The 15,408-nt window shown below is 46.5% G+C and overlaps 1 protein-coding gene across 3 annotated transcripts; it reads left to right on the top strand.

Moving 5' to 3' along the window:
* The first annotated feature begins 328 nt into the window (after positions 1-328).
* Positions 329-14,922, top strand: ROGDI (rogdi atypical leucine zipper). 3 transcript variants are annotated; one of them, XM_084536968.1, is made up of 11 exons: positions 329-404; positions 2,073-2,144; positions 3,263-3,345; positions 4,650-4,704; positions 5,572-5,652; positions 8,046-8,141; positions 11,293-11,391; positions 11,864-11,977; positions 12,751-12,800; positions 13,334-13,460; positions 14,006-14,922. In XM_084536968.1, the coding sequence occupies exons 1-11, from the start codon at positions 363-365 to the stop codon at positions 14,045-14,047; spliced, it is 861 nt and encodes a 286-aa protein (XP_084393094.1). In that variant the 5' UTR covers positions 329-362; the 3' UTR covers positions 14,048-14,922. The 3 variants fall into 3 exon arrangements, with proteins under 3 accessions (XP_084393094.1, XP_084393095.1, XP_084393096.1); XM_084536969.1 differs by lacking the exon at positions 8,046-8,141; XM_084536970.1 differs by lacking the exon at positions 11,293-11,391.
* The last annotated feature ends 486 nt before the right edge of the window (positions 14,923-15,408 follow it).

The following is a 15,408-nucleotide window of genomic DNA, read 5'->3' as shown; positions in this document are numbered from 1 at the left end:
GAGTCAGGCTTTCCATGCTGCTGAAGCCAAGCTCCCCGAGCCGAGGCTTTTGCAGGTGCAGGAACGTTGCTTTGTGCTGATCTAGGCCGTGGCTCAAGGTAACGGGCTCGTACTGCTTGCTGCTGACTGTGCTGTGCTTCAGGTACTGCTAAAATTAAGTTTTTTGTTTTTTGTTTTTTTTTTTTTCCTTTGCGGTTCTTTGGGCTGGTTCCTCGAGCCGCTGTGCCGGCGCTGAGGGCCGTGGGGCAGCCTGAGGGGAGCGCTGGGGGAGCCGGGCGGGGCGGGGCGGGGCGGGGGCCGGGCTGAGCACGGCGCCGGCAGCCGCCAGGGGGCGGAGCGAGTAGGGGCGGGCGGGCGGCAGGATGGCGGTGGCCATGGCGAGCGCGGCGGAGCGCGCAGTGCTGGTGAGTGCGGGCGGCGCCGGGGGCTCCAAGGCGGCCCGGGAGGCGGCCGGGGCTCGGCGCTGCCGGGGCCGCTCGTGACCGGCGGGCCCCCCCCGCGGCTCGCAGCCGGGCCCTGCCTGCGCCCGGCCCGGGGCGCCGCGTGCGGCTGCGGCCGGGTGGGTGCGAGCCCCCCGCAGCCGCCCCTCGGAGGCGCCGGGACGGGGCCGGCCGGGCAGAGGGGTCCCCGGGGGCCGCGAGGGGGGCGGCGGTGGCCGCGGGGCCGAGGGACCCGGTGGCGGCGGTGGCGGAGGCCGCCGTGTTTACGGGTAAATAACCGCCAGCCTCGGCCTGCCCGCCGGGGGGGCGAGGCCTCGGAGCTGGCGGGCACGGCGGGGCTGCCGGGGGGGGGAGCCTGGGGATCACCCGGGGTAGGTGGGGAGTCACGGGGTTCAAAACGTGAAAGCGCAGAAAATAAGGATTTTCTGAAATGAAGGCGGTCTGTGGTGTGCCCTGGGGGGACGGACAGAATCCTACCTGGTGCCGCTGTGTGCACCTCCTGGGTGGGCGTGTGTTCAAACACACAGGGCCTTGTTCTAATCCTGGTTCATACAACTCTTGCATAAGTACATGTAAGTAAATCCATCAGCAGTCATTTCGCGTTTCTCGTGGTAAACAGGAGCAGAGAAACCTTAGGCCTGGGGCTTGGATAACTTGGCTTAAAATTCTGTGTTGGCCACAGCTTTCTGACTTTCTGGGGGCAGTGTGCTCACTTCATTCCCTTCTAGTACTTTCCAAATGGAAAATTTCCCATGTCTTACAAGGTAGCAAGCATAAATTTCTTCCCTATACCTTACTTGCTTCTTTCCCTGCTTTTTCCAATGATTTTCTGAATGCTCTTGGGCTTTAGCAGAAATGCTCGGCTGTGTTCCGGGGATCTGTTTTATCCAGGCTTTACTGTAGCAGACAGCTGACCGACACCTGAGGTGTTGTATCAACAGATACAAACTTGTTTGTTACTGAATTTTGCCCAAATGATGGGAATCTTCAGTCTTTTTCTCCCCTGGACACTTTTTAATTTAGCTTGTTTTATTTTTAGGCTGCTGTTGCTTGGTAAAATGTATTTCAAGGCAGGATTAGGGTGGGGATGTTTTAGTTTTTGTCTTTGTTTCTCAACATCTATTTGGCAATAAGTTAACTTCACCCAAGCTATACTGTAGTTGTCTCTGATGGTAACTGATAAGAGATCTCCATGTCTTTGTCTTGATCCACAAGCTTTTAATCTTGTCTTCTCCCTGCATCCTGTTGAGGAGGAGCAGGAGATGTGGTGTCAGCCCAACACAGCAGCTTAAAAAAAGGCCTCAGGGTGTGAAGCAGCAGAATCTGAACTTTCATCTGAAACCCACACACTGTGCTGTCTGTTATCTCCTAATGCTGTGGTTATCAATGCAGTGACTAGTACAAATGCTGTTTTGTTAAAACAAAAATGAGGACAACTCACTTGGCTGGGGTGGAAAAGTGGGGAATAAGGCCTCTGAATACAACTGAGACATTTTTCTTCTACTAGCATGTGATATAAACATCACACACAACAGTATGCTTACAACTTAAATAATTCCATATGTCTGAGATTTATTTCCAGTACTTGGTGAACATTTCTGATGATTCCACTGCTATCTTTCCACAACGTAGGAAGAAGAGTTTAAATGGCTTTTACAAGAAGAGGTCCATGCTGTTCTGAAACAGCTGCAGGATATTTTGAAGGTGAGGGTAACATGCTTAATTTGTTTTTGTGCTGTGGGTTTGTTTGTTGGCTCATCAATGTGAGGAGTGGCGGTAGATTTCTCTTAGAGGGGAAAAAAAATCTGAGTTGATAGTACACAAAAAGTGCCATCAGGCATGTCCAGTGTTTGCCAGTCCTCTGGTTTTGAGGATTCCTAGTGAAGCTGTTTTCTCCCAGATTGCTCTGTTTTTGACTCTTTGCTGAGAGAACTGCTTAGGAAAGCCATGTGGAGGCAGCCAGGCATGTGTGACAAGTGTTTGCCTTAAATGTGAATATTTTCTGGAACAGAGAATGTGGATCTTCATAGAATTTTGTCATGTGAGGGTGGAAAGGAGTGTGTTAATCTTAACTATCAAGCTTCTACCTGTTCAGCAACTCGCAGCACATGCCTTCCTCATCTGAAATCATCCTCCCCTCAGTACACCACCTTCTCTGCAAGTTCCTGCCCCTTCCAGAGGCGTGAAGCGCGCAGCTGAGCTCAGCCTGTGGCACTTCAGCCAGCCTGAGTATGGGCTGTTCTCAGCTGTGTGTGGGCAGCCATAAAGTGAGCTGGTTAGAGGAGGGAATGCTCACAGGAGCACTGCTCTTCTGCTTGATTGGTCTTCAATAGGCCCAGCCCGTTAACACCCTTATGGTGGGGTAGTGTGTGATGGAAGAGCAGGGGCAAAAATGTGGAGGCGAGGGGAGGTTGCCAAATGAGGGAAGAGTGCAGTAGTTCTGACTCAGCATATGGCTTAGTAGCAGGTGATGATAACCTGCATTATCTGTACAGAAAGTAACTGTATTGAAGAATTTCTTAGTTCTAAAGGTGAAATGTGGTTAAAAGATAGCAGCCAGTATAACCAGTCAGGAGGGCTGGTCTTTACGGGCTGATGTGAGAGAGGTCGTGGGCAGCCCCTGGGCACATCCGCACTGGCCGAAGTCTCTGTGCTCCTGTCTGCGCTGGGCAGTGTGCTGGAGTCACAGAAGTGGCTGTGCTGTGCCAGGACCCCACCGGCACCTCCCCTCTGCTCCTGCCTCGCCTTTCTCCCTGTGCTGCGGGTGGGCCAGGCCTGGTAGGCTCTCTGGCACTGACCGCTCTGCTTTCTCTCCTGAGCAGGAGGCCTCGCACAGGTTCGCCCTGCCCGCCAGCGGTGCAGAAGGTGCGGCCAAGCAGGAAAGCTTCGTGCTGAGCACGGCGGGGTGAGTGGCTGGCACTGCTGGGTCACGGCTGCTCTGCTGGGCCGCCGAGGGTGGGTGCTGCGTGCCTGGCCTGCGCCGTGCCAGCGTCTGTCCTGGGATCTGCCGGTGCTGCTAAGGGATGTGGTCACCTGAGCATCTGCAGTAAAGGTCCCTGTGGGGCTACCAGAGCGAAGGAGCTTCCTTCAGTGTGAGAGCTTGCCCTAAGGAAAAACAAACTCTTGTGGCAGGTTCCCTACAAGTCGTAGCTGTGTTCCAGGGGCTGCCATAGCCAGACATGTGCAGTTCCCTGCTGAACTCTATAATACAGACATTGACTCCTGACCACGTGCTGATGTGTTGCACCAGTGCACTGTTGTCAGCCATTCTTGCCAAGGTGTGTTTGTTGGATTCTGGGCTTTGGGAATTGGAGTTACAAGACTTGAGTTCTGCTCTTGACTCAGTTTCTGACAGACCTTGGACAAATCTTGATCTTTGCCTTATCTCCCTAAGATAGCAATTGTAAATCTCTTAGGCACAGAACGAAGTGAGATTTGTGCATAAGCTGCTATAGAAATGCAGTCCTTCTGAAAAAGCTGTCCAGTTTTTCATCTTCAGCATAGTCCTCTGTCTGAATACCTGTGCCCTGATGGAGCTTTCAAGCTTGCTGAAAAGTAGCACACCTTAGTTCTTAGAAACAGCATGGTGAGCACTAAAGAAGGGTGCACTGTTACTGCATTGCTTTTGGAAGTTGTGTTCTTCAAATCTTAAAGCATTAAAACTGAGTCCAGTTCTTATTCACTGTTGTTGCAAGGTGGATCTTAAAGAGCTTATCTGAAGAGTTTAATATATTGAAATGTCAGGTATGGCTAAACTAAGTTCTTGATGGCCCAGGTGCTTCGGTCTTCCCCCACTGTTTGCTGTAGATAAGAGCCATCTTACCGGACTTTTGGATTTTTTTTTTTGTTAGCTTTCAGCTCCCATGTGATTCATTGACACTGCAGTGTCAGTAATCCATATACTATCTTGTGATTATGCCTTTTAGAGCTGTTTGTAACAGCAACCAAATTGTTAGTATTTAATACATGAAATAAGCCTGGTTCAGAACAGAACATAATGTTTTAGGCAGGGCGGGTAGGGCGTGGTGGACTGGACTGGGGATCTGGAAGTGTGTGTAGAGTACACCTGCATCCTCCAGCTGACCCCTGGCAGGAGATGACCTTGACTGGCTGCATGGGATGGGGAGGGACAGTGCACTGCTGGCAGTTTCTGTAGGTGTCTATTGCTTCTTGTGACCTGCATTGCTCAGATCTTTCTTCTCATTTCAGCACAGACCAGGTAAAAGGTGTGTTGACACTGCAGGGAGATGCCCTTTGTCAAGCTGTGAGTACTTCCATGCTTCCTGCTTTGTACCATAAGTCATCCTTACATTTTGCAAGTGATCAACAAGTATTCTTTGTCTTCCTTAACAGGCCTTAAATCCTTAATGTTTCAACAACTGTTGAAATTTGTCAAGATCCAGCATCTTGAGCCCTCTTCCTCAATTGTATTGACGTACCACTGCAGTGCCAATGCAGTTTTACCACAGCTTTGGTGCCAGTTGAACTAGGCAGTGGATATGAGATGCCTTTGAGTTATTTATATGATAGCAACCTCTGAGCCACTGTCATGCTGCCTAGATTTAGGATTCCAACTGTTGAATTCTGTTAAAAACTTCATTGCAGAGCTGACATCTGACTTTGCCTGCATGTGCTGCTCTGCTGTGGTATCGTCTTCAGCAAGGAGGAAGGGCTGCTAGATGAGGCAGTCTGTAGTCTTAACTATGTAAACCTTTGGACTTGCTTGTTTTGCAAAAATTTTACTAGCTTGTCCACAAGAAAGAAGTGTAACTGTCAGGGGTATGCGTTGGTAGTAATACCAACTGATACTAAAATTCCTATGGCGAGTGGTGACATTGACTTTTCTGGGGTTTCCTCACCTTTATTGCCTGTATTGTTGTACTTTCAAACTTCATCGGGGACCTTCCGAGTTGAGACGGTACGTCCTGCCTGCCTCTTGATACACTAAATGCCTTTCAGCTTATCCTTGGTATTAACATCTTCCTTGAAGAGGGCTGAGGTTCTGGTCGTGCCAGAACTTCTTTCAGCAGCTTGTCAAAGTGGTGTGGGAGGCAGAACGGAGTGGGACTGGCAGCGTCCGTGTTTGGCTTATGGGGATTGCTTGCTCTTATGTTTTCTTTCTTTCTTCAAGGACGTTAATCTGAAAATGCCCAGAAGTAATCAGCTTCTGCACTTCGCGTTTCGGGAAGACAAGCAGTGGAAACTGCAGCAGGTACTGTTAACTTCAGATGTCTAGCCCTTTGCAGAATGTGTGCCCTCCTCGCTTTCAGTGAAGGCTGCGTGAAGTCCTGCGTTACCTAGTTCCAGTGGTAAAAGCTGAGGGAGGAAACGTGCATTTAAATTGAGTTATAGTGCTAGGAGAGAGAAGTGGGTTCTGCTTGTTCCTGAAAACCAGCAAGCTGAAGGCTGTCGACATCGCAGTCGTGATCTTTTAAAAGGAGTGCCAAGGGTGTGTGTGTCGTACGTGACTAGTTGTAAACTCCAGGCTAGCAGGACAAAGAGCAACTTCAGTGGCTTGGAGCTGGTTCAGTAGCTTGCTTTCGTTGTCTTACAGAAGCGTTTCTTTATGATGAGAACAGATCTCACGGCATTGTGCTCTTGTAGCATAGCTGAATTTCTTCCTTAAGGAGTCGATGGATGTTGAATACTGAATCTCTTCCCCGTTCTGCTGAGAGATCTGTTTCCAGGACCTGATCTAGTGGATGATCTTGAAGACAGTTTCCCACAGTTACTTTGTTATAGCTGAGTAAATTGAAGAAAGGTGTATTCTGTGTATTTTCCTCTGCCGTAGCCTGGATTTTTCTAGGTGATCAGTGCATTTGTTCCTTGAATGCAGTTTGCAATGGCTGTTTTGGCAGTGGAGTGAAAACTCTACTGGGTAACTTTGTAGAAATCTAGAAAATTGTGTGCTTGAATTCTTAATGGCAAATTGAGGTGGGCCTTGTCTTTGAATTGCAAACAATCAAAGTGTAGATGAAGTGGGTTTGTGCCTTACAAGGCAAGGGAACTTTTGTGCTAAGACTGCACAGCCCATATGGTATTTTGGCTGTCGTGTACCAGTGCTCAGCTGATGGGCTTCTGCCAGCTTTTATGCAGAACACCTTTATTTACTTGGAAAAATTGTTGCAACGTTGTTCAGATGTGGAATGTGAGTACCTAAAGGACTCTGTGTAGAAGCATTTACTGTGACTGTGGAGATCCTTGTCCTGTCTGAATTGAAAAGGACCATCTCGAATCCTTCATTGCATCTTTCCATAGTGCATGGTGCCAGCTGGCTTCTTCTTTTTCTTTGTGCAAAATAGGTCAAAGTCATAAGTAAGAAACTGTAGTATAGGCACACTTCTGAGGAACACAGGTACAGGCACAGAAGTTCTTAGTAACTTGATTAGAAAAGACAGCAAATTCAAGGGGAAATACATGTCCTTATAATAGCAGCATGAGCAAGTTTGCCAGCACTGCCAGGAACCGCATAGTTTTTCCAAAAGCATCTGGAAGATGTAAGGACTGGAGGTGATGGTGTTTAGAGATGTTATAGCCCCGGTACCTGCAGAATCTGTGCAAGCTGTCAGTGGGTTTTATCATCTTTCCTTTCTGTAACCTCCAGAGCAGCAGGACTCTTCTAGTATCCGTGAGCCCATGGTGAGAAGGAAACGGTGACTAGATCTGTGCGAGGGAGGCCACTGCAAATTTGAGCTCAGATCTCATGTTGCTGAGGAGCAGTGTAGATGCATTGAACTACAAATAGCCCAAGCTGTGTTAACCGTCTCCCAGCAGTCACCTGTCGTACAAACTTGCCTTTCCATCTATTTCTCCACGTGCCTTACCTCTTTTTTTTTTTTTCTTTCTTTTGTTGCTTCACGGAACTGAATACAAGTCCATTTCCTCCTCCTCTGGTTTGCCTTTGTGTGAAAGCGCTGGGCTGCACCTATCAAGCTTGCTTTCGTAGTTGTCTCTTGGCTGCAAGCAGTCTTGCTTAAGAGGAACTTGGCTAGCTGTGTCCTGAGTCTGGTCATGTTCCACACAAGGAATGCAGTGGCAGCTTCTTGAGGATGGTGACAACACTCAACCCCAACAAGTACAGGACTCTGGCATGATGCCATAGACACTGTGGGAGAGATCAGTGTTTGCTGCTCATTTCTTCTATTGATACAATTTGTCATTTGTTTTTATCTCTAAGGAATAAATCATCGTGTGTGTTGCTAGACCTGACCACCATATGCCATCAGCAGTGAGAATTCCTACCTGAATAGTCATCATTGGAGTTCTCACAGGATGAGAATGCCTGATGTCACTGTTCCTTTGGGGCAGCAGCAGTATTTTTGCTGACAATTCATGCTGTAGCTTTCAAACTGTTTAGAATCTCCGGTCCTTGGGTGAAGAACCTGGTAATGGGTCTGGACAGCACTGGTAGATTTGTGTCGGCAAATATCTGGTACTCATAGAAAAATGTCCTTAATGTCTGAGAAGTCACCATTTTCTTAAAAATTTTCTTAGAAAAGAAAAAGTCACCATTTTCTTAGGGCCAATGAGATAGAGTACCCTCTGCTTTCTTGCATGTATTATAGACAGTGCTTCTATAATGGTGCTGCATTTGTACCTTTGCAGATACAGGATGCTAGAAACCATGTTAACCAAGCAATTTACCTGCTTATGAAGAGAGATGTAAACTACCACTTCAAAACAGGCTCAGAGGTTCTCAAGGTGAGGAGAAAGCACTCTCTAGTTGAGTTGGAACATACATGTTTCTTTCCTTCATTTGTTTTTTGACACTTAATGCGTGTTGCCGTCTTGACTGGAAATGGATTCCTCAGTTGTACCTGGTATATGTGTGCGTCAAGGAGTATCCATGAAACTTCATATTTGACATGAATCTATTATCAATCTAGCATCAGTAACAGTGTTGCAAATCACAGTGAATGGTAAACTGAGCAGTGAGTGCCCTGTTGTACAGCAGTGGTGTTTTGAGAGAACCTCCCTTAATCTTTCCTGGATGGTGTAGTTATGTAGATCATGCTCTTCCCTGTCACTCAGTGCTCTTGAGAGAAGAAATGATGCAGTCATCGGCAAAGAAAAAATGACATATCATGCTTACAATTTACTGATGAAAATGAGTTGCTGAACAATGACTTGTTGATGCTGTCTGATACAGGCCAGCTGTTGTGTGGCGTAAAGCCCAGCCCTCTGCTTGGTTGTGCTCTCTGGACCAGAGCTGGGATTTACTCAGAACCCGCCACAATATCAGACATGAAAAAGCCACATCTTTTAAATCTCTGTATGCACAAGGGCTGCCAAATTTTTACTACCAATCTCCTTTTTAATTTTGGGTGAAGGGGGGGAGGGTAATTAGACATCATTTCTAATGCCTTTATCTTAGCAGTCGTGAGCTCTATAACAGACATACGTTGATTCCCATGTCTGGAAAAATAAGTCTTCCTGAATAGAGCATTTGAACTGTGGTGTTCCGGGCAGGATTGGACCAACGATGAGCTGGTTCTGTAGTGCCCTAGTTCATATGTGGTTATGGATGGGGCAGGGGCCATTCAGTAGTTGCTGTATCTATGATGTGGTAGTGGGGAGAACTAGGGCATAGGTTGCTTTCCTTGAATACCTGCTCTTCAGAAGAGCTCACGGTATATTTGTCAATGCTTCTGTGGCATCAGTAATTCATCTCATCTTCTCTGCTTTTTCTTGTAATGAGTTCTCTCTTCAGATGATGTTCTCTCTTCAGTTTGTGGTAACAGTTACACTACATCTGTCATAGAATTGTAGAATCACAGGATGCTTTGGGTTGGAAGAGACCTTAAGGGCCATCTGGTTCCAACCCCTCTGCTCTAGGCAGGGACACCTCCCACTAGATCAAGTTGCCCAAAGCCCCATCCAACCTGGTCTTGAACACTGCCAGGGACGTGGCATCCACAGCTTCTCTGGGCAACCTGTTCCAGTGCCTCACTACCCTCATAGTGAGGAATTTCTTACTAATATCTGATCTAAATCTCTCTTCTTTTGCTTCAAACCATTACCCCTTGTCCCATCACTACACTTCCTGATGAAGAATCCCTCCCTATCTTTCCTACAGGCCCCCTTTAGGTACTTGAAGGCTGCTCTAAGTTCTCCCCAGAGCCTTCTCTTCTCCATGCTGAACATCCCAGCTCTCTCAGCCTGTCTTCATAGAAGGGATGCTCCAGCCCTCTGATCATCATTGTGGCCCTCTTATGGACCTTCCCCAACAGGTCCATGTCCTTGTGCTGGGAGCCCCAGATCTGGATTTGGTATTCCAAGTGGGGTCTCATGAGAGTGGAATAGAGGCATTCACCTCCCTTGTCCTGCTAGCTATACTTCTTTTGATGCAGTCAAGAATACAATTGACTTTCTGGGTTGCAAGTGTGCATTGCCAGCTCATACTCAGTTTCTCACCCACCTATAGTCCCAAGTTCTTCTCCAGAGGGCTGCTGTCAGTCCACTCATTTCCAAGCCTTTATTCATGTTTGGAATTAACTGGACATGAGTGCAAGAGGTTCAACAGCGCTTGTCCTCTAGTTGGGCTCTCTACCACCTGTACTAGGAAGTTAACCTCAGTGCACACCAGTAGTTTCCTGGATGGCTTGTGGTTTGTTTTGCTGCTTTTCCAGCAGGTGTCTTCATGGTTGAAGTTACCCAGCAGGATCAAGGTCTTGCATGTTTGGTGCTTCCTGGAACTGAAGCAAGAACTCTTCATCAACATCCTCTCGTTGAGTGTGTGGACTATAATAGATGCCAGCCACATTTCCCTTTGTCTTTATTTTTCACCCAAAAGTGTATTGTTGTTCTTTAAAGATGGCTCTGTGCAATCAATCCTCTTTTTTTGCATGCAGGACAATTCTTCCACCTTTCCTTCCTTGTCTGTCTCTTCTGAACAGTTTGTAGCCATCAGTTGGAACGCTCCAATCATGTGGTTCATCCCACCAAGTTTTGTGATAGTAGTCAGGTTGTAGTTTTCCAGCTGGGCAGTGGCTGTCAGTTCTTCCTGTTTGTTACTTATACCACGTGTGTTTGTGTAGAAACATTTCATTTGGGTCTTAAACTGTCTAACCTTTTTGGCAGAACCTTTCTGGAGGGTTGGGCTAGGGTGTTCCTTGCTACTCTGAGAGATGTGCTTTTTCTCTCTGTTGCTCATGAGCATGTAGCTGGATGTTAACTTGCATGGTGCATTGACTTCTGCCCATGCCCCTGTCTCTGACTGGCAAGATAGAGGAGATGATCTGGTCCCCTGTCCCTTTCACTTGTGACCTCAGGACCCTGAAGTCTTGCTTGATCTTGCTCAGGCTGTGCTGTACCATATTGTTGGTACCCATTTGGAAAAGAAGTAGGAAGTGGTGTGTGCCTTTTACCAATTTTGGCAATCTCTGCAGCATCCTGGACCTTAGCTCCTGGCAAGTAGCAGACTTCCCTTGACTGCATAACGGACTGACAGATGAGTGTCTCAGTGCCTCTCAGTTGGGAGCTACTACCAGCACTTTCCATCTTCTTCTGCAACTTCTGACAGGCATAGCTGGTGCAGTTTCACTGTGTGAGTCTTGCTCTTTGATTTCTTCTGCTGCCAAAGTTTCATATTTGTTACTGGTTGGTATTTTTGCAGAAATGATTGTCATGGTCTCTTATAACTCATGGCAACAGGTTGACACCTTTTCCAGGGTCCTATCTGTGTCTAGGTGATGTTTTTCTGTCTGCTAGTCTTTGTGGTACTAGCAAGTCCGTTCCCAAGTCCCTAAATCCTGAGTGGAAGGGGTAGTGGTTGTTGCAAAATCCTACAGCCTTGCTATCAAGAGCTATCCAGGGGTTGTCACTCAGCAGTGTACTGTACGTTATCTTACAGCTTATGGATGCTGTGATGTTACAGCTCTCAAGAGCACGGAATCGTCTTACCACTCCAGCCACTCTGACTCTACCAGAAATTGCCTCCAGTGGTCTCACAGTAAGTGTGTGGTAGTCTAGGACTCATATACTCTGCGTCAGGATGTTACGCTACAGCTTGATGAAAGTGGATTTTTGAAACCCCTCCTGAGGCAGAGAGAGATGAAGGAAGCGCAAGCCCTGAGCTCAATGGTTTTGGCTGTTTCTGTATCTTCCTGTGGGAGAGCAGATGACTTGGGCATGAGGACTTTGGTTCTCAGAGAAGTTCTGTTCCCTTCCCTGGAAGGTTGTTCAGGGATGATTTTCCCATATGAATACTGCTCCATCCTATTTTGTCACCAGCACTCATGCCAACACAACTTGATCAAGTGCAGCAAGAGGAACAACCACTGCATGTGTGCTGCTCAATCTGTTTCTTTCTTAACATGTCTCTCACTGTGGGATAATTGCAGTATAGCTTATAAAAAGCTAGTGATTGCCTAGCATTAGAAATAATGGTCAGTTCACTGTTAACCAACTTACTTTCTTGCCAGAGAATGTTCGCTCCTGCTCTGCCTCCAGACATCCTTGTGAATTTCTACATTAACCTCAATAAGCTGTGCCTGACCATCTACCAACTCCATGTGCTACAGCCCAGCACAACTAAGGTGATGCTTGCTATCTCTTCAGCCTTGTTTATTTACCCCCTTCTTACTCATCACTATGAGGAGATCACGCTGTTATTTCGTGCACTATTATAAGCATAAGATAATGCAGAAGTGACTGACTGACACTGTGTCTATGTTTAGATCTGCTCCAGTCAGAGCATTGGCTCTAAATGTAGTTCAGGTCATGGCCACTTAGCCAAGAAGAAAATAATAGTACTCTGAATAAAATAATAGTACTCTGAAGAAAGTCAGAAACTATTTTTTTTTGCCAAATAATGTTTTATCTTACAGTATAGTTTGATAACTTTACATGCTTTTGGAAGGGTATAATTGTAGTAATCCAGTTCACATTGAAGTAGCATCTGGGGTTTTTTGAATAGAGTTTTGATGGTTACTTTTCTGCTTCACATGTTGCATTTGAGTCAACTTAATGTCCCCTAAAAACAGACTTAAACCCTTAAGGTTTCTGAGATGCAGTCCTTCCACACAGATATTTTTCCTAAAATCAATTTCCTATTTTTCTTCTGGTCAGTGGAAACTTACTTTTCTTGTTCTGAAATCTGGATCTTAATTGCACTCAGCTACTATGTAGAATGTGCTTTTTCTGAAGGAGCAAGATGGGATCAACTGGCTTGTATTCAATATGAATGGAATATTCAGGCATATGTATCAGGTGTTTCTTGTCAGGCTACTGTGAGTGCAAATAATAGGGTCTTCTAAATGATTAATTTGCTAACTTTTAAAGTCCTAATGACCCTTTTCTTCTCCTCTAGAACTTCAAGCCTGCTGGAGGATCCATTCTACACAACCCTGGAGCCATGTTGTAAGTACAATTACTACAAGGCTGTGTATAAGGGATAGCAGGATGCTGAGGATGAGATCCAAATGAGATCTCAAGACAATCCACACGCTCCCTGCCAAAAAAGGCTACCCCACCACTTCTTCATGGCCTATCGCTTTTGAAGAATTTGTGGCCATCCATGGCAGCACTCTGGTCGTGCAAGCCATCCCACCATGGAGGTGTGGCTTTTCAGGATTCCAGCCGCTCATAGAGTGCCTTGAGTTTTGCAAGAGATCAGAGCTGTCAGCCAAAATGAACATCAGGCTGTTGGTATTGCCATCTACATTTCCTGTGTTATGTCTCTCTGGAAAGTGGCAGTGTTTCTACTTGAACCTTGTTATATTTTTTTTGTAATTCTGAATCCAGTCAGAGATAAACTGAGAGTTCGCATTCTGTAACTTTGCCAGATGCTGTTTTAATCGTAGAAGTCGTTCTGATCCCTTGGGTGAGAATGGAGGATGGTTGAGTTCTGTTTTGGTGCTGTTTTGTGTGAAACTGCTTTTTTTCCTCTCCAGTGAGTTTGGCAACCAGCGGTATGAAGTCAGCCATGTCCATAAAGTGGAATGTGTTGTCCCATGGTTAAACGATGCCCTCGTCTTCTTCACAGTTTCACTGCAGCTTTGCCAGCAACTTAAGGACAAGGTAACACCCTTAGAGAAAGGTCTTTGTTTTTTAACTCTGGATTTTGAGAGGATCTCAGGTTTAAAAATCTGATGTGATGTTAATTTGTGTGAGTGGTACGTGAACTGAAAACAAGCAATGAGTCAGTGCTCCGGAGCCTTGTAGCTGGCAGGCAGCGCCCAGCAGGCGGTAATCTGGGATAAATGCAGCATGGCAGATGTTTGCTGAACAAGGCTGAAAGGAGCAGGTAGAAGCTTTTGTGTTCTCAGTCATGAGATGGATGTTAGGAAACGCCAGGGTGCTGAAGAGGAGGCATGGAGAGGTTCAGTGAACTAGATTCCAGGGGAACAAAGTTCAATTCCAGCTCTGCAGCTGACCTGGCTGTCACCTTGAGCAAGTATCAATGTGCTCTGAGCATCTTTAGTGACAACAGTAACAAGTCTGCCCTTTTGCTGTGCAGTGCTGGATAATGCTGTAAAGCTTAATCTTTACACACTCGTTACGCGTTCGTTCTTCTATGGCTGAGGGGATCCAGGAACTTAACTGCTTATCTTCTTGTTTTCCAGATCTCTGTTTTCTCCAGTTACTGGAACTACAAGCCATATTAATTCTCTGTGGATTGTCCAAATGCTTAAGGCACTTCGAGCATCTCCCTGTTTGTTTTCCATTTGCCTGTTGAGTCCAGGTCAATGTGAGAAGTGCTGTGTGGTTTGTTTACCCTGTGGCCCTTCGTAGGGTAGGGTTGATGCATCTGGAAACACACATCTAGTGTCTTTGTCTGGGACCAGTACGTGAGCAGGGCACCAAGCAATGCAGTGTGGATGGTGGGAGCTCCCGCCTGTCTTCTTTCTCATGTGTTTTTTGTGGTTTACACTTTGCAAGCCTAGTCCCTTACAAGGGACAGGGAGCTGTGGAACACTCTCAGTAACTGTATTTACACACAGTGCTGTAACTAACTGCTGGACTGTGAGCTGGTTGGGAAGGGATGAAGTTAGACTAATGCAACATACCACAAAAAAGTGCTGGGCATGTTTCTCCATATAGTAAAGTATGTTGCTGTGGCCTCATCCAGTTGCCGTTATGACTAGCTCAGAGCTCTTCTCTCTAATCTGTTCTGGTCATGCCCACGTTATTGTTTCCCCTTTGAGGAAATTCTTATTTGCTACTATTTGAACTATTTTTTTTCCCCTGGCATCAATGTGATCATTTGTGTTATTTATTTTTCCTAAGCCTTAGTTGAGCCACTTGCTTTTTGGTTTTGTTTTTTTGGTTTTGATTTTTTCCTGATGTAGTGTATAATTTTCATTTGCCAGCCTTTGAAGCTGCCCTTGTACCTTCAGCACAGTTGTACAGTCTCACATTCTGTCATTAAACTCCAAGTGAGTACCATGTTACCATGATTTGCTGCCTACCTATGAATGCTACAGTATGTAAATCTCTTGCTATTGATAATTGTGAAATAAAGAACCTCATTCCTGCCATACTTCTGTGGAGTGTCAGTGCTGAGAATGAATGTTGCCAAAAATTCTGTGCTATTTTACAAGTGAATGCTTTAGTTTTGCTTGCTGTTTTAGTGCTTGGAGAAGGGAGGACAGTAGCGGTCTCTCAGGGTGGAGCTGTGCAGCCCTTCAAAAGGCCAGGGTTGGTTCAGCCTGTAGCTCTTAGGCCAGTGCTGTCTGACACCTGAGTACTACCTGAAGCACTTCGCCAAAAATCCCTTGATGGTCATGTTTGGAAGAAGCTGTAGCTTCTGTGGCTGGGCTGGATCAGCACATGGAGCTGATTGTCAAGTGATGAGGAAGCATTGCCTGGATCCAGTTTGACCTATCCAGCCTGTTTTCGATGGCCTTAATTGCTGGAGGACCTTACCCGTGAGCCTACATTTGTACTGAGGAGAAGACTGCAGGCTCATGGTAGTCCCTGCAAGAAATCAGGGGCATTGGGGGCTGTCCTGACAGCATACAGGATC

This window comes from Aythya ferina (assembly GCF_964211825.1).
Source record: "Aythya ferina genome assembly, chromosome: 15".
In the NCBI taxonomy this organism is placed as follows: Eukaryota; Metazoa; Chordata; class Aves; order Anseriformes; family Anatidae; genus Aythya; species Aythya ferina.
Note: the sequence above shows the minus strand (reverse complement) of the source record. Positions and strands in the feature narration are given on the sequence as shown.

What these genes read in the sequence shown, in the direction of transcription:
- ROGDI (XM_084536968.1), top strand. Translation starts at nt 363, where the DNA reads ATGGCGGTGGCCATGGCGAGCGCGGCGGAGCGCGCAGTGCTG. An exon ending in GAGATGCCCTTTGTCAAGCT is followed by an intron (nt 4,705 to 5,571) that starts GTGAGTACTTCC and finishes TCTTTCTTCAAG; the next exon opens with GACGTTAATCTGAAAATGCC. An exon ending in AGCAGTGGAAACTGCAGCAG is followed by an intron (nt 5,653 to 8,045) that starts GTACTGTTAACT and finishes GTACCTTTGCAG; the next exon opens with ATACAGGATGCTAGAAACCA.